At 38.5% G+C, this 22,904-nt stretch overlaps 1 protein-coding gene across 2 annotated transcripts in view; it reads left to right on the forward strand.

The window, feature by feature from the left end:
- TTC23 (tetratricopeptide repeat domain 23) overlaps positions 1-22,904 on the forward strand; it is a 110,687-nt gene that overhangs the window by 46,657 nt on the left and 41,126 nt on the right. For both annotated transcript variants that reach the window (XM_060155766.1, XM_060155775.1), the window contains exon 7: positions 16,552-16,729. In XM_060155766.1, coding sequence (XP_060011749.1) covers positions 16,552-16,729 — 178 coding nt within the window. The remainder of the gene's footprint in view (positions 1-16,551; positions 16,730-22,904) is intronic.

Here is a 22,904-nt window from a genome sequence, read left to right on the forward strand (position 1 = left end):
CATATACTGCTTAGCCATTGGATTCCCCTTCTGTGAATAGCCTGTTAGCATTCTTTCTCATTTTTCTTTTGGGGTTTCCTGTGCTTTTCTTATTGATAATTGAGATTTTCTTATATATTATAAATTAGCAATATTACAAATATTTTCTTATATCTATCACTCATTTATTAGTTTTGTCTATGGTGTTCTTCATGGCATGGAACTTAATTTTTCTAGAGTCAAATCCATTAATTTTAACCTTATGATTTATGCTTTGAGAGTTTCCCACCCAAATATTAAAGATATTCTCCAAAATGTCCATGTGAGTCTTGCTTTAACCTATCCCACATGTTTTAACATGTAGCACTATCACTCACATAACTTAGTTTATAAATTACTCTTTAATCCAGATATTATTCAAATGATACGTGTTCTAGTTTGCATATATATGGGATTCTTTCAAGATATTCTGATGTTACTGATTTTTAATTTTACTTCATTGTGGGCAGAAACATATTTGTATAGTATCAACTCTCTGAAATTTACTGAAGCTTCCTTTGTGACCTAGTCCATAGTCAATTTTTGTGAATGTTCCAAGTATGCTACAAAAGGAAATTGTATTCTTTACCTGTTGTGTTTAAGGTTCTAATAAATCTGTATTAGGGTAACTTTATTAATTCTGTTACTCAGATTTATATATATTTTTACCTTTTGCCAATTTGATACATTAGCTTTTAAGGTAAGTGTGCTTAAATATCGAACTATAATTATTGATCCATTTGTAGCTTCCCATGATTCTGCCAGTCATTTTTTTATATATTCTGATATATTCTGTTGGGTGGCAGTAGAATTAAACAGCCTGTCTTCTTAATCTGTTATTTTATTTGTGAGTATATATTGTTCTTCTTTGTCCCCTATGTCTGTATCTATTTTGCCTGATATTAAAATTGATATTTTAGCTCTCTTGGTAACAATTTTCCTATAATACCTTTTTCCATCTCTTAATTTTCAATCTTCATTTTTTTTGTTTTAATTACTGATATATTTGAGTTTTTAAATTTCCTTTTGTCCTACCAGTTTTATGTTCCTTGCTTTCTTCTTTCTTGCCTTCCTTTAGTTTAGTCAAATATTTTTGTCATCCCTTTCCCTATCTATTAACTGGTAAGTTATACATTATTTTATTTTTCTTCTAGTGATTACCATAGAATATGTCGCTTGTATCCCTGACCTATTACACTCTAATGCAATTAGCCAATTAACCACTTTCTGGACAATGTAAGGGACTTTGAGTATGTTAATTTTCTCTTCCCTTCTGCTTGATGCTATATTGTTTTATACTTAAATCACCATATGTTTCATACCACAGACAAGAAGAAAGAGGAAGAAGATATTTGTAATACATATAATTGACAAAGGGCTCATGTCTAGAATCTGTAAAGAACTCCTATATATCAATGAAACAAAGACAAACAACTGAATAGAAAAGTGGACAAGAGACTTTTTTTTTTTTTTTTGGCCGGGCCCTGTGGCTTGCGGGATCTTAGTTCCCCAGCTAGGGATTGAATCATGGCAGTGAAAGTGTCAAGTCCTAACCACTGGACTGCCAGGGAACTCCCTGGCAAGAGACTTTTCACAAGAAAGGATACCCACATAACTAAAAAGATATTAAATGACATTCTTCTCATCAGTCACCAGGGAAATGAAAATTAAAGTCATAGGATACTACTACATTTCCACTAATATTGCTAAAATTTTTAAAAGCCTAATAACATCAAGTTGGCAAGTATATAGTGCTCTCATATGTGGTTGTTTAGAATATATTTGGTATAACTACTTTAGAAAACTGGCATTATTACTAAGTTTAAATGTTTGAATACCCTATGACCCAGCAGTATCACTCCCAAATATACACCCAAAAGAAATGCATACATATGTTCACCAAAAGACACAGCCAAGAACGTCCAAAGCTACATGTTATTTGTAATAGCCAAGGACTGGAAACAATCCAAATGTTCATCAGCAGTAGAGTAGATAAATTGTGATCTGTTCATACAAAGAAAATGATGAAACAACTCCTATGCTTAACATGACGGATGACTCCCACAAACATAATGTTTGTGAAAGAAGCCAGACTAAAAAGAATTCATACTGTATGATTCCGTTTATGTAACAGAGGAGGAAGGGAATAGTGACTGGGAGGGCCTACCAGTCCAGAATTTCTTCCTGCCCAGAAGTAGGTATTCTTCTTATATTGTAAAACAGAAAATATAAAGATATGAGGTCCAAGATATGATATTTGTTGCATATGTTGTGACCTGATGTTATAAGTACTTAATGTTGAGCACTTGCTGCAAAATTGAGTAAATTATCCTCTGCCAAAATCCACCCCTCCTGAGTGCTTTCCAAATTATCAGTACCAAACCTTGTCAGCAGATGGCGGGCATTGTACGCATATGTGCTGAATACCCAACAAGAATTTAAGTTAATGTTCCAAGCTGTCCTACAGTTTTGTGTTTAAGGGAGCTGTTTTAAACTTCACTGCTTCTTTTCGTCCTGATTCTTCACTGTAAGATATTCATTGGAACATGCATGTTTAAACTGCATGGTTTTCATGCAATCACTTTGTTTCCTCAGTGAAGTGTGAATATTTTGTCCAAACTGATCTGCTTTAGAAAGTAACAAGGCTTTGGTTTTGTACATTTCTACAAATATGCTCACAACCACAAGGGCTTTTTCTTTTGCCCGGTCTTGGAAGTGGAAGACCAGGATAATTTCTTAGGCAGCTCTCACGGGATTTGTGTTTCTCTTAAAAGGGTATCTTTCAGTGCATCCTCTTCCTCCTCCTGCCTCGCCTTTTATGGTACCCATCAGGCTAGGACAGTTCTCTTCTCCTTGGGCTGACAGATAAGGGCTGCAGGGTGACTCACGCTCCGTGCCTTCCATCCCTAACTGTGGCCTGAAGCTTCATTGCTTCTACCTGCCTTTCTCTGTTCCAGCACTACTTCATTCAGTAATTATTTATTAACTTTGGAGAGTGAATCCAAATCTTGCGTTCCCATGTGTGCAGTTGTTTTTTCGAATGGGGCCAAGGTAGTAACTAGTGAAAGCAAGCAAATTTTTTCCAGTGTTAAGGATTATTTTCTATCCTGGTTACTGGCAGATAGATTCCCCAGAGACAGATAGTGTCTTTATAAAGGCAGGAGTACACCATTGTGCATACACACACACACACACACACACACACACAACACACACCCCTTTTAAAATAATCTTTCTATGTGGCATGATGGTTATGGCCTATTGAGACTGCTGCTCTGGAACATGTGACCTGTCCTCAGCTTTCTCTGTGACTGCTTGATTTGTCATCTTTGGAGTCCTCCACAGCTTACCCAGAGAGCACTTTGCCTGGCCTTGCTTGCTATGCTGAACTAGCTCTCAAGTGTGCCTGTGATAAGTAAACGCTCCTCAGAGCATCAACAGGACACCTTCCAGGTATCTCTAAGGTATGTGACATGATATATTTGACAATATGGCCTTAGAATCAGGTCGCTCTTGGTTCGTGTCAGCATCCATTCAACCTTCCCAACTGAAGGACCCTGGGCAAGTCCTTCCTTCTCGTCTCCTGTTGAGGTGGGAATGATCAGCCCCCAGAGGGTTGCTGTGGTGATGAAATGAACCCTACATTAAAGCATCTGGGTATGTGGTAGGCCTAAAAAAGTAGCTATTATTATTGCTACTGTCTAATTGAGCATTTTCCTTTCTGCCATTTCATCCTAGAAATGATTTGATTTTAAAGCATGTAGTACCGACATCACAGAATAAGATACTGTACTTCAAGACTGCCCCTGTCTTGCTATTCTTTCCTGTACTTTTTTTTCCTATGACTTGAGAAAGCTGTTTTGTTTCATTTTGTTTTTTTGTCTTTGCTCTTACGAACCACCTAAGCTAAAAATCAGATATGTATATATCTGTACGTAGATATGTGTATATACATATACACATGTATATGTTTTAAGCTCGAGTTTGTTTCTTTGTCTTGCTTTCTCTAGATTCATTATAGTCACAAGATTTGGAAAATGATTCTAACACAAGTTTTCCAGAGAGGAAAGAACATGGGAGAGGTTTCTCTCTTAGCCAGTACTTCCTGGGAGGGGGTAGAAGATAATGGAGAAAATAGTGGCAAGGGGGGCAGTGTCTATATCTACCTGCCATCACCTCATTAGGATGGTGGAATTCTACTTAGTTCCACATGTTTCCCAGAATACATTCCCAAGGCTTTTATTGTGAATTTTTGATACTTTGGTAAATAGCCTTTGCTTTTACCATTGTCCTCCCTTAATTGGTCCAGTCAATAACCTCCAAATCTAGCTTTTGCTTGCTCTACTCAGCTTTTATTTTTTTAGTTCATGCCATCACCTAGAGATGTGTTTCATTTTTTTGGCTGTGTTGGGTTTTTGTTGCTGCTTTTGGGCTTTCTCTAGTTGCAGCGAGCAGGGGCTACTCTTTGTTGTGGTGCGTGGGCCTCTCACTGTGGTGGCTTCTCTTGTTGTGGAGCATGGGCTCTAAGCACGTGGGCTTCAGTAGTTGTGGCACGTGGGCTTAGTTGCTCCACCGCGGCATGTGGGATCTTCCTGGACCAGGGCTCAAACCCATGTCCCCTGCATTGGCAAGTGGATTCTTAACCACTGCCCCACCAGGGAAGTCCCAGTGTTTCTTTAAAGAATCACTTTCTCTGCACTTATCTTTTGGGCATAAAGGCTCTGACAAATGCTCATGTGCTCAAAACCCTCCTTCTCCCTTTCCTACTTCCAGGAAACACCCCACTGCTCTCCAGAGGAGATATGTCTCCTGTCAGTTCCTCCCATTCAATGCTATGTGCTTAGAATGTTTTATGCTTATTTAACAAAGAAGGAAATAATTTGATTTTTCCTGGCACTCTTCATCATCCTGTATTCCTGCGATTGAAGAGACTCTCTTACTTTATACAAAATCTGTTTTTTTTAATCATTTTTTTAAATGTGGGGAAGCAGAAAAACACATGGCACAGATTACTTTCATATACTTTATCTACTTTCTATTATTTGAATCCTCTAAAGCTTTACTATTTTTATTTTTGTTGAAGTATAGCTGATTTACGATATTATATTAGTTTCAGGTGGACTGAAACTAATTTCATAGTGATTCAATATTTTTATAGATTGTACTTCATTTTAAGTTATCACAAAATAATGGCTAAATTTCCCTGTGCTGTACAATATATCCTTGTTGCTTATCTACTTTACACTTAGTAGTTTGTACCTCTTAATCCCCTACTCCTATCTTGTCCCTCCCCCCATCCCTCTCCACACTGGTAACCACTAGTTTGTTCTTTATATCTGTGAGTCTGTTTCTGTTTTGTTATATTCATTCGATTCTTTTACTTTTTAGATTCCACTTATAAGTGATAGCATAGAGAGTATTTGTCTTTTGTCTTGCTCTGTCTGACTTATTTCACTAAGCATAATAATCTCTAGGTCCATTCATGTTATTGCAAATGGCAGAATTTCATTCTTTTTATGGCTGAGTACTATTCCATTGTGTGTGTGCGCACATGTATATATCGGGTTGGCCAAAAAGTTCATTCATGTTTTTTTGTAAGATGTTATAGAAAAATCCAAACAAACTTTTGGCCAACCCAATATATATGTATCACATCTTCTTTATCCATTCATCTGTTGATGGGCACTTAGGTTGCTTCTATATCTTGGCTATTGTAAATAATGCTGCTATGAACATTGGGGTGCATGTATCTTTTCAAATTAGTGTTTTCATTTTCTTCAAATAGCTTTACTATTTTAGAGCACTGCATTTTGGTCTTTCCCTTTTCTAATACTCTATCTGTATAATATACATTTCCCTTAAACAACTGCACTTAATAATAATGATTTTAAACAACCACACTAGCTAGCAATTCTTGATCACCTTCTGGTCTGGCTCTTGCTAAGTGCTTTGCAGACCTCATCTCACCATTTAATCTGCAGTCCTCCCTGTGATGTATGTACCCTTCATATTCCCATTTTCAAATGAAGAAAACCGAAGCTGAGAGAAGTGAGGTCGTTTCCCAGGGTCATAAAGCTGGGAAGTAGCAGAGCAGAGCCAGGTCTGCATCCAACCCTGGTGTCCACACTCCTCACCACAGCACAGATCCCATTCACTAGCACAGAATGGAAACCTGACAATGCCCTCTACAGAGCACAGCTTTTACCTATGTGTGCCAGATGGTAAAGAGAGACCCAGATGTAAACCTTTTCTCCTTTTGACTCTAGAAAATCCTAATTTTCCTCTTCCAAGATTGATTTTTCATCAGATTTCCATAATCAGCAATGGTCCCACAAGGCTTCTGCTGTTCACTGGTGCTCAATATTCTTGCCAAATTCCTGAGCTTTTAAAAGGAAACCCTCTATTGCCTTAGTAATACCAGAGGAGATTGCACTTGTTTGTTGCAGGTTAAAACAAGTCTCCATCCCTGTGGGATCTTCTGAAACTCATCTGAGATGAGATAGTGTCTTGTCATGTGCTCTGTAGAATTACTGCAGATGTATTTTCATTCAATGAAATACGCTGTGGTTTAAGTTGTGGACCTGCCAAATCAACATACTGCCACATTTTGTTGTTCAGAATTCTCTATCTTTTCATCTGTCCAGTGTGTTTCCTAAAGCCACCCAAACACATTATGGGCCCACTAGATAATAAATCCTCAAAGCATCCCTGGCAGGTAGATAGGAAAGGAAAGGAGAAAATGTTGCCCTCCCACACATTACTTATGAGCAAATAGAGACAGACAAGATTGCCTGAAATTGACTGATGGCTTTAAATGAGTTGGAAATGGAGGTAAGACTATAATTTAGTTATTTCCTGATATAGTACTCCCCCAGTTCCTTTTTTATTAAACATATTGTGAAGCTAAAGTAATTTTATTTTCTATTTTGTCTTTTCTTTTATGTGAGCAGTGTACCCTCAATGAGCTCCAGAATGCTCATTGTAGATTACATTAGCTTGATAGCCTTCATTTCTGGCTGGTTAGTGCCAGGACCCTGGAATAGCATGCAACGACAACTTCAAAGGGTGAGAGTAGAAAGTGCCACATTCTCTGCACACGCTAAACAACTGAGTGTTGTATTTGTTCATCTTTTTAACCAAATATCTCAGGCATATAAAGCTAAAGATATTGTTACGCAAATACTCAAGTACACACTTCCAAGCTTCAAAATAGAATATTTCAGATAAGTGGAAGGCTGTTTATGCGTTCTTCTCAATCTCTTTTCTTCTCCCCATGTTACAGGCAATTGTGATGTTGAATTTAGTGTTTTTCATTCCTCTGAATATACATGTATAGCCATAAAAAATATACAGTATTATTTTTCTTTTTTTTACTTCATATGTATGTTTCCTTCTGTACCTTGCTTTTATCCCCCCATTACTTTTCTATTTTTGAGATGTATCCACGTCAGTTGATACACATAGTGCTAGTCTCTTCATTTTAAACCTCCATATTATGTTTAATCCATGTAACTTTCCTCTAATTTAATTATACATTCTGAGGGTGAACACATAAATTGCTTCCAGTTTTTCACTATTATAAACACTATTTCCATGATCATTTTTGTACATGTCTTTATGGGCATATGTGCAAGATTATCTCTGAGGTATATGCCCAGGAGTGGAATTGCTTAATTGACAAGTATCCACATCATCAACTTTACTGGGTTTGCTTTCCACCAGTTTATACTCTCACCAGCAGTAATTCCCATTACTCTATGTCCTCGTCAATACTTGATATTGTCAGACTTTTTATGTTTGCAAATCATATAGTTTCTTTAATTGCATTTCCCTGATAATGAGGTTTGACATCTTTTCATACATCTGCTGGACATTTGGAATTTCTGTTCTGTGAAATGTCTGTTCCTTTCTTTTACTCATTTTTTTAACTGGGCTATTTGCATTTTTCTTATTAACTTGTAGACATTCTTCATATTTCTGATGACAAGTTATTTGCCGGTTACATATATTGTATGTACTCCCAATGTGTAATTTGCCTTCTCACTTTCTTTATGATGAATTTTGATATACAGGAGTTTTTATTTTTAATGTGACCAAATTTACCTACTTCTTTCATTCTGATTTGTACTTTTTTATCTTATTTAAGAAGTCCTTCCCTACCCCAAAGACATGGAGTTAATTTTCCTTATATTTTCCCTCAAACGTATCAAAGTTTTGCTTTTTAAATTTAGGCCTCTAAAAGTCACTTGGAACTTTTGTGTACATAGTGTGAGGGATCTAATTTTTTCCCTTTGGATAACTTAAGTGAGGAGGTAAATAGTTTTACCTACAGGTGAAAGAAGGACTCACAGTCTGAAGAATTCTATAGGGTTTGAAATGTGAGACCAATGATAGGTTGACAAAAATCTTTTAAACTTAGAGAGTTCAGAAATGGCAACAGGTCACCTTCATGTGTGACTGCATCCCTTCAGGGCTGGGCATCCTGCTAACAGCTTGTTGGATGTCATTGGATTCATGAGGTCTGTGCCCTCATGTAGACATGCTTGTAGCAAGGGCAAAACTATGGTCAATGAAAGCCATGTGTTTGTTCCTGCTGAAATTGCCTCCTTCCAGGTCTCCTTCTCAGCAGATACTCAAATTAAATTTCCAGGCAGTGAAGTAATGGAAAGTTACCACTTGGACTTGACTACAATGTGATTTATAAAAGAAAAATTGGTACTTCCATATCTAACTAGCTGCCCTGGGTGAGTACACCCAGTGTTCATCTATTAGGGTGCTGATGAAAGGAAAATCTCTGAGCCTGGAGTCTGCCAGTAAGAGTGATTTAAACAACAGAAAGTTATTCTGAGATGAACGTGTGGGTGGCGATGGTTCCTTCTGGGGACTGTGAGGTGTTCCATGCCTCTCTGCTAACTTCCAGATGTGTACTGGCAACCTTTGGTGTTCCTTGTCTTACAGATGCATCACACCAATCTCTGCCTTTGTGTTCACGTGGCATTATCCCTGTGCCTCTGTGTCCAAATATCTCCTTTTTATAAGGATACCAGTCATACTGTCCAGTATGACATTTTCTTAATATAACTAATTATGTCTTCAACGATGCTATTTCCAAATAAAGTCACATTTTGAGGTACTGAGGGTGAGGACTTCATATGAATTTGGGATGGGGGGACACAATTCAAACCCTAATAGGTTCTTACAAAGTTTCTTTTATTCCGCCTTTTATAAAATTTCAATAATTTCTCCAGCCCTTAATTAGAGCAACAGTCTAATATTTTTGCAACTAAATCAATGTGAAAATACGTTCCTTTCTTGAAGACTTTTTCCCTAAAATTTATTCCAAAATCTGTGAAAATCAAGGTATGAACTATAGCCTCAAAGTCTCTAAGTCAGTGGATCTGCAGGTTGTTTCTTCTGTCTTCCCTCCTCACCTCACCCTTCCTCCTTCGATAGACAGCAGGCACCCACTGTGTGTCAGACACTGCAGGGTGCTGGCAATGTCAAGATGAATGCGGCAGCCTTGGACTCTGCTTTCTCAGAGTCATGCACTAAAGGGATTGGTGCCAAGTCCCCAGGCACTTATAATTCAATGTGAGAGATGTATCCTGAATGGGGAGGTTCACAGTTCTGTGGGAGCACAGTCAGGTGTTCACAGAGTCGCCCAACCCAGCCTGGGATGTCAGGGAACAGAGCCAGCACTAGGATGAGAGAGCCAGGTGCCCAGACCACACCATTTAAGAGGCGCTCACACTTGGATGCCAACCCTGCACCTGCCCAACGCTGAGAGTGATCACCTCCTTAAATGGTGTGTCCTAGGTGTCTCAACGGTCTCACTCTAGTCCTGGCCCTGGCAGGGAAAGCTACGTAAAGGAGGAGACAGCTAAGCTAAAACTGGAAAAGGAATGATAGAAAGATGAATGGCAGTTTTCCAGGTAGAGATGGAATAAAGAACATTCCAGATAGAAAGACCAGCAAAGACCCAGAGAGAAGGTAGGCATGACACAACTGGGGGGCTGAAAGAGAACTGGCATCAGGGGAGCCAAATGGGAAGGTTTAGATGACTCCCATGAGTCATCTGAACTCACCAAGTCGAGGGAAACTAGAGTCCCAGCAGAGCCACTGCCACCTATGCGCCATGTTTTTACACAACTGGGTGAGTGAACGGAGCCTTCGTGAGAATTAAAAAAAAAAGTCTCCTTTTCTCCAGGTGGACACAGGCTTGTATCCAAGCACACAGCTCAGTCAGCAGAGCCTGGGCTGGATTGAAACTCCCACTTGCCCCCTTGGGCAGGTTTCCATCAGGATTTAGGCAGAGGAAGGTGCAGGAGTCTGTGGGTGCAGAGTCGGGCCCTGAAGACAAGAATTTGAGGCCCTTAGTGTTGGATCAGAACTCCAAAACCAACCCCAGATGGCCTGGTGTGCTTCACTCAGCTCTGAGCTGGAGGATTGGCCTTTCTGTTCCAACCCCATGTTGTCACATCGTGAATTCTGCTACTCTGGGAGTTGGGAGCTATATTGAATTTATTTTTCTTTTATAACTCACAGATCCTCAGGCTAATTTCCTTAACCACAGCTTAGTGGCTTGAATTGATCAGCCGAAGGGAAAAGACTGGATTTATCACCTATTTCTAGATTCTTCTGCATCTGGGATCATGATATGGAATATATTAACATATTTAAACTTACAGTATAATTGATTTACCAGAATATTCCATTAAAAATATTTTTGTATGGCTTTTCTCTCTATGAATTTACTGTTTCTCGTTAAGATTATACTTTTCATAGACCTAGGCATTCCCCTGGAAACCTCCAGGACTTAAAGCTCCTCAGGAGGCATGCCAACATCTTTGGAAGGTTAGAGAGAGACCAGTAGCTCAGTGTCCAAGCCTGATTTATGGCATCCCCTTGGGAATGCCCACTCTGTTGAGTGTCAGGTGCAGCAAGACCCACAGCATTCTCTGTTCTCCTAACCCCCCCCAACTAAAACATGGGTAGGATCATCCAGTGACGCAACCAATTTAGAGCCAAAGCCGACATCTCTTTCTGACCTGCTTTAAATGAGCAAGTTAGGAATAGTGTCTGGCTCGCAGATGATATTAAAGTTAAAATAATTTGATTTTTGTTTAATAATTATTAATACAGTTATTTCTTTAAACAAAAATGACTAAGTTTATGGCTGAGTCTCATCTATATTTCGTTTGCTTCCAAATGTTCACAAACTTTTCAAAAATAACAGATTTATTTAGATATAATTCACATGCCATACAATTCACCCAATTAAAGTATACAATTTGATGGGTTTTAGTATGTAACATCACCACAAACAATTTTACATTTTCATTCCATTAGCAGTCTGCCCCCATTCTCAAATTCCCAACCCCTGGCAACTACTAGTCTACTTTCTGTCTGTATGGATTTGCCTGTTAGGGACATTTCACGTAAATGGAACCATAGAGTGTGTGGTCTTTTGTGACTGACCTCTTTCACTTAGCATAATTTTTTCAAGGTTCATCCATGTTGTAACATGTAGCAATACTTCCTTTCTGTGACTGAATAACATTTTACTGAGTGGATATACCACATTTTATTCATTCATTCTTCAGTTGGTGCACATTTAGGTTGTTTTTACTTTTTGGCTCTTATGAATAGTGCAGTTATGGACATTTGTGTACAAGTTTTTATGTCGACATATGTTTTTGTTTCTTTTGGGTATATACCTAGTAGTGGAATTGCCAGGTCATCTAGTAATTCTGTGTTTAAACTTTTGTGGAACTGACACTGTTTTCCTAAGTAACTGTATAATTTTACATACCCACGAGCAGTGTGTGAGGATTCCAATTTCTCCACATCTTAGTCAACACTTTTATTATCTTTTTTAAAATCATTATTATTATAGCCACTGTCCTAATGGGTATGAAGTGGTATCTCATTGTAGTTTTGATTTGCATTTTCTTGATGACCAGTGATAATGAACATCTCTTTATGTGCTTATTGCATCTTCTTCAAAGAAATGACTATTTAGGTGCTTTGCTCATTTTTTAATTGGGCTATTTATCTTTATTATTGTTGTAGGAGTTCTTTTTATATTCTGAATGCAAGTCTCTCATCAGAAATATCATTTGTAAAAATATTCCACAAACCATTTTTTTTCACAAACCATTTTTATATGTCCTGAATATTTTTTAAATATGTATTTATTCATTTATTTATTTGGCTGCATTGGGTCTTTGTTGTGGCACACAGGCTTTTCATTGAGGCATGTGGGATTTTTCGTTGCAGTGCTCATTGCAGCACATGGACTCTTTGTTGCGGCGCGTGGGCTTCTCTCTAGTTGTGGCATGCAGGTTTTCTCTTCTCTAGTTGTGGCACATGGGCTCCAGAGCATGTAGGCTCTGTAGTTTGTGGCACACGGGCTGTCTAGTTGAGGCACGTGAGCTCAGTAATTGTGGCGCGCAGGCTTTGTTGCCCCGCGGCATGTAGGATCTTAGTTTCCCTACCAGGGATTTAACCTGCATCAGAAGGTGGATTCTTTACCACTGGACCACCAGGGAAGTCCCTGTCCTAAATATTTAGAAGATGAGTGGTCAATCAAACTTTATATGGCACCATTCAGCCACTAAAAGTGATACTATAGCACTTATTGCCACATTTTAATGTATGATTAAGTGGAAGAAGCAGGTTCTAAAACATTATGATCCTTTTTTAAAAATGCATAGAAAATCACCTGGAAGTATATATATATCAAGGTGTATAGCAGTCATCTTTGGATGTTGTAATTATATATTTTAATTTTCCATATCTTTTCTTACTTTTAGTGATGAATATGTATTTTTCTGATAGTAAATTATTCTCAATTTTTTAAAAAACCCAATTGTGTAAGAAAATGTCTACCTCACTTGCACATGAGTTTGACTGATTCTACCTATTGTTTAGACTTCCCAAAATCTCATGCGAGTGGGAACAAGATGAGACCACAAATGAGTCCATTTCAATATAACGACCTGAAACTATGCCTCTCAGTTCCAGAGAGACCACAGGCTGGGAGGGGAAGGAGTAAAAGGTATGATTATGTATAGGGATTTAATATCAATCTGTATGGCTTGCTTCAGTTTGCAAAGCACTTTCAGACATCTTACTTGATTCTCACAGCAACCCTATTGAACACCAGTGTTCAGATGAGGAAACCAAGGTTCAGAAACATTTTGTTTTTTCCCAAGGTTGTGTGGCCTAGTAAGTAACTATGTTCAAACTACAGTCTGGGTTTTCTACTCCTGTTGCAGTACTTGTAACTGATTGCCCTGCCTCTCATACTGTATTCTTCTCTATAAAATTTTCTCTGAGAGTCGGATATTTGAAGGATCACTTTTTAATACCTGTAAAGATGCTGTGGTGTTAACTTGGAGTGCTGTGCTTCTGGCTAAGATGGCTTCACAAACCCCCAAATACTTTTCTTTAGTGTTCTATCTCAGGAAAGGAAGAATTTTTGATACATGAATTAACTTATGCCTTGTTGTTGTTTACTTTTCTATTTTCTTCTCATTTATCAGCCTTATTGCTAAGCTTCGAATATTGCTTTCTTTTAAAATTGTTGCCCAAATGAGATCATCTTGGCATTTGTACTGGCTTTATTTCTCTTCTATGACTTTTACAAGCAGCCTTGGAAACAAAGGACCTCTTCTTTACTTCCTTGGCACACTCTTCATCATTTATGAACATGAGAAAGATGAATTTTTTCCTTTGCTCAAATAACTATGGCATTGTCTGTGTTATTTAGGCTAAATTAGGTAGAAAAAAATCTGAAGTCATTTTAAAAGTATGTGACTTTCTGTAGATTCTAGACAAGAGGCTGGTTTACAAACATTTTCTGTAAAGACCCAGACAGTAAATATTTCAGGCTTTGTAGGCTATACAGTGTCTGTTGCAACTCTTCAACTCTGCCATTGTAGTGCAAAAGCAGCCATAGACAATAAGTAAACAAGTGGGCCTGATTGTATCAATAAAACTTTATTTACAAAAGCAGTCAGTGAGTAGATTTGGCCCACAGGCCAGGGTTTGCTGACTCCTGTTTTCAATTATTTAATTTTTGTCTACCAGGAATCTAATTCTTTGGCTAAGTGATTTGTTACCAACCATATGTTTCAAAGCCTCTTTATATCACCATAGATGCTAGTGGGGTTTCTCTTAAAAAATAAAATGTGATACGTACAAACTCATTAAGAGTTAGAAGGCGAGTCCAGTATTACTAGGTTGTCTATTTACCTCTTCCTTTCCAAGGTTAGAGCTGCTGCAAGCTACAACCTGGACCCTTCTTAGTCCAGGAACATATCCCTGACCTCCTCTTGTGTTTTAACCCTCTTTACACTTATAGAAAGTATCCCAGTTCATAAGCTATTCAGTGAGCATTTTATTTCATTATGGCCATCTGAGCCACAGATCTGAAAAGTAACTCTACTTCTATCAGTCAATTCCTTTGAAATTTATTGGAGAGCAAAATAGTTGTGAAGAGTATCCAATGACTATGTTGACCTAAAAAAAAAAAAATAGGCTGCCAGTTATTTCTCTAGGAAAAATAAAATTAGGTTCATTCAGGATCGGCAGAAAATTTTCATTTAGGGTCTGAAACCATGGTGAGCCAGGTGCAAGTCCCCACATGGTGAGGGAAGGAGAATGCTTTTATAGAAGGGAAAAGGATTTGGGAGAGCCATAGTACACAAAGAGTCCATGGCTTTTCATTGACTACGTTCTTGCCAGGAAAGAAGAGGAGTCTTTCTTCTTCCTGTTGGACTCTGCTGTCCTCCCAGAGCAGGAGAGCTCCCGCTTCTGGGCTCCTGACTCTATTTAACTGAGGTTTCTGTTTATTAATTTTTTTACAATTGTTTGTAATCGTTTACAATTTTTACAATTGAAAACAAAACCTATTTTTGTGGTCTCTTAGTTACTTTCTCACATTATGTCTCAGTTTGGGGGTAATTTGGGAATCGTAAGACCTTTCTGTAGTAAAGATTCTGGGATGGAGGGAAACATAAGAAGGATTGATTTCTTTTATTATGAATTTTGTACATAAAAATTTTCCATGCGGGCTTCCCTGGTGGCGCAGTGGTTGAGAGTCCGCCTGCCGATGCAGGGGACGCGGGTTCGTGCCCCGGTCCGGGGAGATCCCACATGCCGCGGAGCGGCTAGGCCCGTGAGCCATGGCCGCTGAGCCTGCGCGTCCGGAGCCTGTGCTCCGCAACGGGAGAGGCCACAACAGTGAGAGGCCCACGTACCGCAAAAAAAAAAAATTTTCCATGCAAGAAAAGTTTCTAATAGTCTTCACAAGTATTTTTGAGAAGATTGTTTTTAAATGCCTGTTTCTAAACAATATATATAGATACATTTTTTAATATGAGAGAGTCTTACCCCAAGAAACTACAAGAATATTTTCCCACTGCCACCTTTAAATTAATTTTTAAAATTAACATATTTTCTGATGTAAAAGTAATATATTTTTATAGAAGAAAATTTCGGAAATTTATAAAGCATAAATAAGAAATCACAATCAACTCCTTAGAGATAACTGTTGCTAACATTTTGGTGACACTTGGGTATCTCTTTATGCATATGTGTACATATAGATTAGATACAAAATTGATCTAATAAGATTATATAAAGTACTTTTGTAATCTGTCTTTTTTACTGAAGAATATATAGTGGATATACTTCTATGTTGATACACACAGATCGACATTAACTTTAATGGATACGCGGTGTAGATGTACTTACTATAACCCACTTGGATGATCACCTATTGGAGTATTTTAAGTGCTTTATACTTTTCCACTATTACAAAGAATGCTTCAGTAAACATTCTTGTATATAGTATCTTCTTTTCCTGCCAGAGTACTTCTTCAAATAAACTATTAAAAGTGCAATTAGCAGAAATACGTGTGTACATACATATGTATAATTTTGATATAGAAAAGTTTGTGCCCAAATTATATTCTTCCCAACAGTTAATGTGAGTGCTTCACACCCTCACCAAACTGGGAAATTTCTATAATTTCTCAACAGATCAGTTATCAGTATCATGGCATCCTTTCTGATTACTATTTTTGTTTTAATATTTTATATTTTTTAAACCAACACCTACACAGCACTTACTATGTGTCAGAGGCTATTCTAGGTGTGTTTTTTTTTAAATATTAACTAATTGAATCTTTATGATAACCCAGTGAAGTGGGCACTGTTATTATTCCTAACTTACAGATGAGAAAGCTGTCAAGCGACTTGAAGTTCCTGTATCTAGTAAGTGGTGGAGCCAGGATTTGAACCTTCCTGATTATCCCTTGACCTTCCTTATTATCCCTTGAACCTTCCTGATTATCCCAAAGTCTATCCTCTTGACTGCTATGCCCTGCTGCTCCTTGGAGGAAAGAAAGGCTTAGCTGCCTAGGAAATGAACCTGGCAACAGGGGTCAGAGAGCCAAATCCATCTATTATTTTCAGTATCTTCTATTTTAATTACTTTAAAGATAATCCCTTTGATTTTTTTAGGGTATATCAAGGTCAGAAGAAATCAAAAGAAGCTCTGCCCCACTACCAAGAGGCTTTAGAATATATTGAGATCAGTAAAGGTGAAAAAAGTCTTGAGTGCGTACCAACATTGAGGGAATTGGCAGGTGTAGAACAAGCCCTGGGATTTCACGACGCATCCATCAACCACCTTTTACAGGTAAGCTGCAACGTACTGGCCACCAAAGCTGTTCCAGTCCACTGCTTTTCACAGATACAGGTGGAATAGCAGCTCTGAGAATTCCTGGGTTTGTTAAGTGCTCTAGATAAGTAGAACACTTGGTCTGGGGTAGAAGTTCAACAAACATCTTCGTAAGTGGGCAAGTGTGGGATACTGGTCCTGTGTTACTTGTGCATCTTCCACAAACAGTCTGAGACTGCCTGAAGGTGGCTTTTCTTATATTAGGTGTATAATTTAAGTCTTGTTTCCCAGACAATGTTTCTTTATTATTTAATTCTTATCTATTTAGAGCTTATGTTATCAAACTTATTAGGGTTCTTATCTACCACATTCTACAATCTTTACCTGAAGTCACTTAGAGTTGTCATCTGGTAGCTGCTGTTCTACTTTGTCATTAAAAGATTCCTCTGTGAGTGTATCAGTTAGGGTTCTTCAGAGAAATAGAACCAATTGGATGTATACATAGAGTGAGAGAGAGAGAGAGATTTACTGATATTTTAAGGAATTGGCTCACACAACTGTGGGGGCTGACAAGTCCGAAATCCGTAGGGTAGGTGGGCCAGCTGAAAATGCAAGCAGGGTCTCTGTGTTACAGTCTTGGAGCAGAATTCCTTCTTCACTGAAACCTCAGCCTTTTGCTCTGTAGACCTTCAATTGATTGGATGAGGCCTACTCACCCAATTATTACCTATTATTGAAGGTGATCTCCTTTATTCAAAGTCTACTGATTATAAATATTAATCATAGCTACAAAGTACATTTATAGCAACATTTAGACTAGTATTTGACCTAGCAACTGGTCACCATAGCCTAGCCAAGCTGACACATAAAACTAACCATCACAGTCAGTTTGATGTTTTTGTGTGGTATCATCTGCTAAGAACATGTTTTAAATTGTTTTCTGAGAAATTTTCCCTGTTAAAGTTGTAAAATATAGACTAACTCATTTCTTATTTCAAATGAGATATAATGATATGGTACTGAGGGTTCTTTATTGCTATTTCTTTTAAAATTTGTATGACCATTTATACTCCCACACACAGTTTATTAGAGTGTGCCATTCTCTCACTTTCTCTGGATTATCTCCCTTAAATATTATTACCACCCTGTGACATATTATTATCAGTTTATAGATAAGGCAATCAAGAATTAGAAAGGTTGAGTGATATGTCCAGGAGTACACAGCTAATAAATGGCATAGCCCAGGTTTAAATGCAGTATTTTTTTTTTTGAAAGGTAATTCTGGCTGACATGTAGAGAGTAGACTAGGGAGGGTGTGCCAAGAGTGGAGGTAGAGTGGAGCACTGAAGGCTGAAGATGGTGGTGGCTTAAACTAGGATGATGTTCATAAGGATGAAGAGAAGTAGATGGGTGTGACAAAGATTTAGGAGGCAGAATTTATGAGATATGGAGCTTGAGTGGATGCAGGACAAAGAGGGAAGGGGAGGAGTCGAAGATGACTCCCGGGTTTCTGGTCTGAACACCTGAGTGGGTGTTTGTGTCATTTACAGTGGGGGAGCAGGTGTGACTGGGTGATGGAGAGATGGTGAGCTCAGGTTTTTTGTTCGTTTGTTTGCTTTTTGTTGTTGTTTTTTGTTTTTTGTTTTTTTTGCGGTACACAGGCCTCTCATTGTCGCAGCCTCTCCCGTTGTGGAGCACAGGCTCCGCACGCGCAGGCTTAGCGGCCATGGCTCACAGGCCTAGCCACTCCGCGGCATGTGGTATCTTCCCGGACCGGGGCATGAACCCGTGTCCCCTGCATTGGCAGGCAGACTCTCAACCACTGCGCCACCAGGGAAGCCCATGAGCTCAAGTTTTGATGGTGAGTCTGAGATGCCCATAAGGCATCCAAGCAGAAATGAGAGCTAGACAGTTATATAATCAGGACTAGAGTTCAGAAAATAGGTCAGCAAGTCCTCCACTTATACATAGTAATTGCCTTGGGAGAGGGTGAGATCACTCGGGCAGGGTTTGTGGAGGAACTTTGGTGTTCATTGGTCAAGTAAAGAAGGATAAATAGGTAAAGGAAAAAGAAGAATTTGCCAGATAAAAACAAGAAGAAAAGAAAGAGATATTCTCATTGTCACCCCTTTTGATACCTTTTGCTGTTATGGAGGGCATGGAGCTGTCGGGAGAAAAAATGAGTTCATATTTGTAAAGTGTTGAGCACAGTGCCTGCTAGTGCAATATATGAATTTTTGAAAAGTTCTCCCTTTCCTTTTCTTGCTTTTCTTTTTCTTTCATTGATGACCTAGTTGAGGGAAACATTGAGGCACTGTTGAAAACAGAATCCAGATTGTACTGTGAGTGAGATATGAGGAAGCAAAGGTAATAAAGGCAGGTGCCTGCCTCAAAACATACTAAGAGGTGGGGAGGACTGACCCAGGCAGGGGGCAGAGTACATGGAAAGGTCTGAAGGTAAGACAAAGTTTGACGCATTTGGGGAACTGCAAGAAATTCCCGATGCCTGGGCAATGGGAATGGGAAGGCAGTGGGTGAGTATCATTCAGATGGGGTGTAGAAAGTCATGGTAAGGAATTTGAGCTTCATCCTAAGGGCAGTTAAGGGTTTTCAAGCAGGGAGATTGACATCACCAGATTATCAGTCTAGAAGGGTTGCTCTGCAGTATGGAGAAGGGACTGGATGGCAGAGAGATAACCAGGAAGGCGACTCAGTAGGTGGCTGTGCAACAGACCAGGTAGGCATGATGACAGCCCAGACTCAGGCAGTGTCATGAGAACGGAGAGACACAGACAGATAGAGAGTAGAAATGACAGGCCTGGGAGTTGCGCAGATGTGGGAGAGTGAAGGAGATGAAGGAGTCCAGCTTTAGACCAGTTTTCTGCGTGTGGCTGGTTGGGACATTTACTGAGTGAAGGAACACTGTGGATTTGCAATTTTTTGTTAGTATCAATAATTCTGAATATTCTTATTTTAAAAAATGTTTTTTTCTTTTCTTGAATTATATGTTGATATACATTTCCAAAAGTTAAACTGCTGAGATATGAACATTTTTATACCTCTTGATTTTTGTTGACATTCTGCCAAAAGGTTGTTTTGAGTTACCTGGCCACCAGAAGTTGGCTTTTCTTTGCTCATAATTGAGCCAGTTTCACACCAGCTTTGCAAACTTTTTTATATTATTTTATTCCCATTTTACAAATTTTATAAATTTGAGATTAATCTCAAATTTATTTTAATTTAGAATTTTTGTTTGTTTGTTTTTGTTTTTTTTTTGCGGTATGTAGGCCTCTCACTGTTGTGGCCTCTCCCGTTGCGGAGCACAGGCTCCGGACGCGCAGGCTCAGCGGCCATGGCTCATGGGCCCAGCCGCTCCGCGGCATGTGGGATCTTCCCGGACCGGGGCATGAACCCGTGTCCCCTGCATCGGCAGGCGGACTCTCAACCACTGCGCCACCAGGGAAGCCCAACAGTATTCAGCCTTTCAATCCATAACTATGGGATAATCTCTTATTTCTTTAGGTCTTCCTTAATTTCTTTCAACCATGTTTTATAGTATAAGTTTTGCACTTCTTTTGGTAGATTTATTCCCAAGTATTTTGGAGTTTTTTATGTTGTTACAAATGGAAGTGTTTTCTTAATTTCTTTTTCTTATTGTTCATTGCCTGTGCATAGAAATACAAATGATTTTTGTATGTTAACTTTGTATCCTACAACCTTTGTAAATTTGTTTATTAGCTCTAGTTTGTGTGTGTATGTGTAATGTTTTCTGCCATACAAAAGTTTTCTTAGTGCTTTCAAGTTTTCAATCTTTTATTACATTTAGATTTTGACTCTGAGAAATATTTCTCTGTAAACAGGTTATGGAGGAATTCACTCATTTTTTTTTAATGCCTTGTCAAGTTTAATAGGTGACTTTTATTGTTTATTCTTGAGGTTAATAAAGATTAGAGAGTGTTTAAATAAATACTTGCCTATGATTATTAAAGAGATAGCTTTGTGAAGTCAAGATAGCATTGGATTTGAAATCAGAAAACTTGGGTTGGAGTCCAGACTCTTCTGTTTACCATTTGTTTGATAATATAAGTCATTTAGTCTCTAAAAAAAAAAAAAAAGCCTACAAAAGACCCTATCCACTTCACAGAACAGCTCAAAGATTCAAAAAGGAAAGTGCTTTGTGAACAACTTGGCATGTTGCCAGTATAAGCTACTTTTATTTATTAACAGTAATTGTTAAACATTTATCAAATCTCCCCTTTTCTTTAGCAAACTTTACCTAAAATACAGAAAGGTATAGCTCTCCAAGGGAGCCCATGCCTAAAAGCCATTTATTAATTACACACAAAGGAAAGGGGTTTTGTTATTTCCCCTCTTGTTTTTTCACTCTTCATTCCTTTGGAGTGAGAGAAACACCCAGGGAGAAAAGACCTTTTATTCTCTGTAGAATGTATAAAAGTTCCAAAGTATTTTAGGAACTAACCCATTAAAATGGAGAAAACTAAAGCCAGCCCCCCAGAACCATCACAGAGGGAAGGCAGCAGTCCCAAGGACTGATGAAAGAGCTGTCATCAGCCCTGTGGGTCCTCTGCAGCAGGGTTCTGTGAGAAAACCACACAAACGTGATTGTTTCTGAAACTCTTCGTGGCAGGTTTTGGCACTAGAACCTTATTTTCCTATCCAAAAGAAAAATCCCAGGATTTCATTTGTGTGAGCAATGGCATGTTTGTGGGTGTGTGCCTTCAAGGAGTATACGTTAACACCGCGCTAGCTTGGATTGCTTTTTCACGTCTCTGACACTCGAATCGCATATCTCTTTTCAGTTTTCAGGGCAGCTCTGCCATTCAGTAGTTCCCAAATTTAGAGAAGTTTGATTTGCAAAGTATGATGAAATAATTTATCAGTTACTCTACCTAAGACTTTAAGATCAGAAAATCTGGGTTCAGGTTCCTGCTCTGGGTGAGTTATTGGCCTTGGTCAGGCCTAGGTGGCTGATAGGTGCTCACATGTGACTCCTGGCAGGTGCAGACTATTCAGTAAATGGCAGCACTTCTTATTGGCTCTTGTTAATTGCTGTGTATTTACTATAAAGTGTAATTCATTTATTACAAATAATCAGATGAGTGCTATTTTTAATTTTCAAAATCTCTGACAACACTAGCCTATTTTGTTTAAAATTAGAAAAGATGCAGAATGCAGGTATGATTTTATACAGTATAAACCTTTTCTAAGAATGACACAAATCATGGTGCCATACTGCTTCTTTTGAAAAGACATCTGTTTTTTATCATAACGATAATGCTTTTTATAAAAAAACAAATCGAGCCATACAGAAAAATACAGAGAAATGGGCTACGAGTCATCTCAGCCCTCCTTCCCCATCCTAGAAGTACCCAGTGTTGTGACACTTGTTGGGCATTTTTCCTCTGCAGGTGTGCAGATAGCTATAGATTGAGAGACAGAGGGACGAGAAGAAAAAAGAGAAAGAAAGATTGATAAACTTGACAGCATAAAAATGAAAAAGTTCTCTATGACAACATATCACAAAGTTAAGAAATAAATGTCAAGGAGGGGAAAGTATAGAAAGAGTTCTTATAAAATCTAGATGAAAAAGACAACTCAATAGAAATATGGACAAAAAACAGAAACAGACGTTTTACTGAAGAGGGAATACAATGGCCAATAACCATCCAAAAATAATCCCTAACCTCACTTGTTATTAAAGAAGTGCAGTTTAACCAAGGAGATGCCAAAAACGTTTGGTGCCACTCCATGGTGGCAAGGGTGTGGGAAAGCAGACATCCTCATGCACTGCTGGTAAGACTGGGAATCAGCACCATTTTGGGGGAAAGCAATTGACATTCCCTCTCCAGTTTTATAACACACTGACCCTTTGACCCAGCAATTTCACTTCTAGAAACTTACGTAACAGATAGATGTGCACAAGTGTGCAAAGAAACAGGGTTATTAGCAATAGCAAAAAATTAGAAACACTCTTAAAACCCATTAGTAGGGGACTGGTTATAAAGCTATGATCTATCCACGTGATGGGATACTGTAGAGCCCCTAAAGAGAATGAGATGGATGTCTGTGTTCTGAAGAAAGGTGTCCAAAATATATTCTTAATTTTAAAAAGCCAGATGTAGACCAGAATATTCTGTCAGTCAATGACCAATTAAAGACTACATTGTGCTGG

Source organism: Lagenorhynchus albirostris, chromosome 1 (assembly GCF_949774975.1).
Source record: "Lagenorhynchus albirostris chromosome 1, mLagAlb1.1, whole genome shotgun sequence".
Lineage (NCBI taxonomy): Eukaryota > Metazoa > Chordata > Mammalia > Artiodactyla > Delphinidae > Lagenorhynchus > Lagenorhynchus albirostris.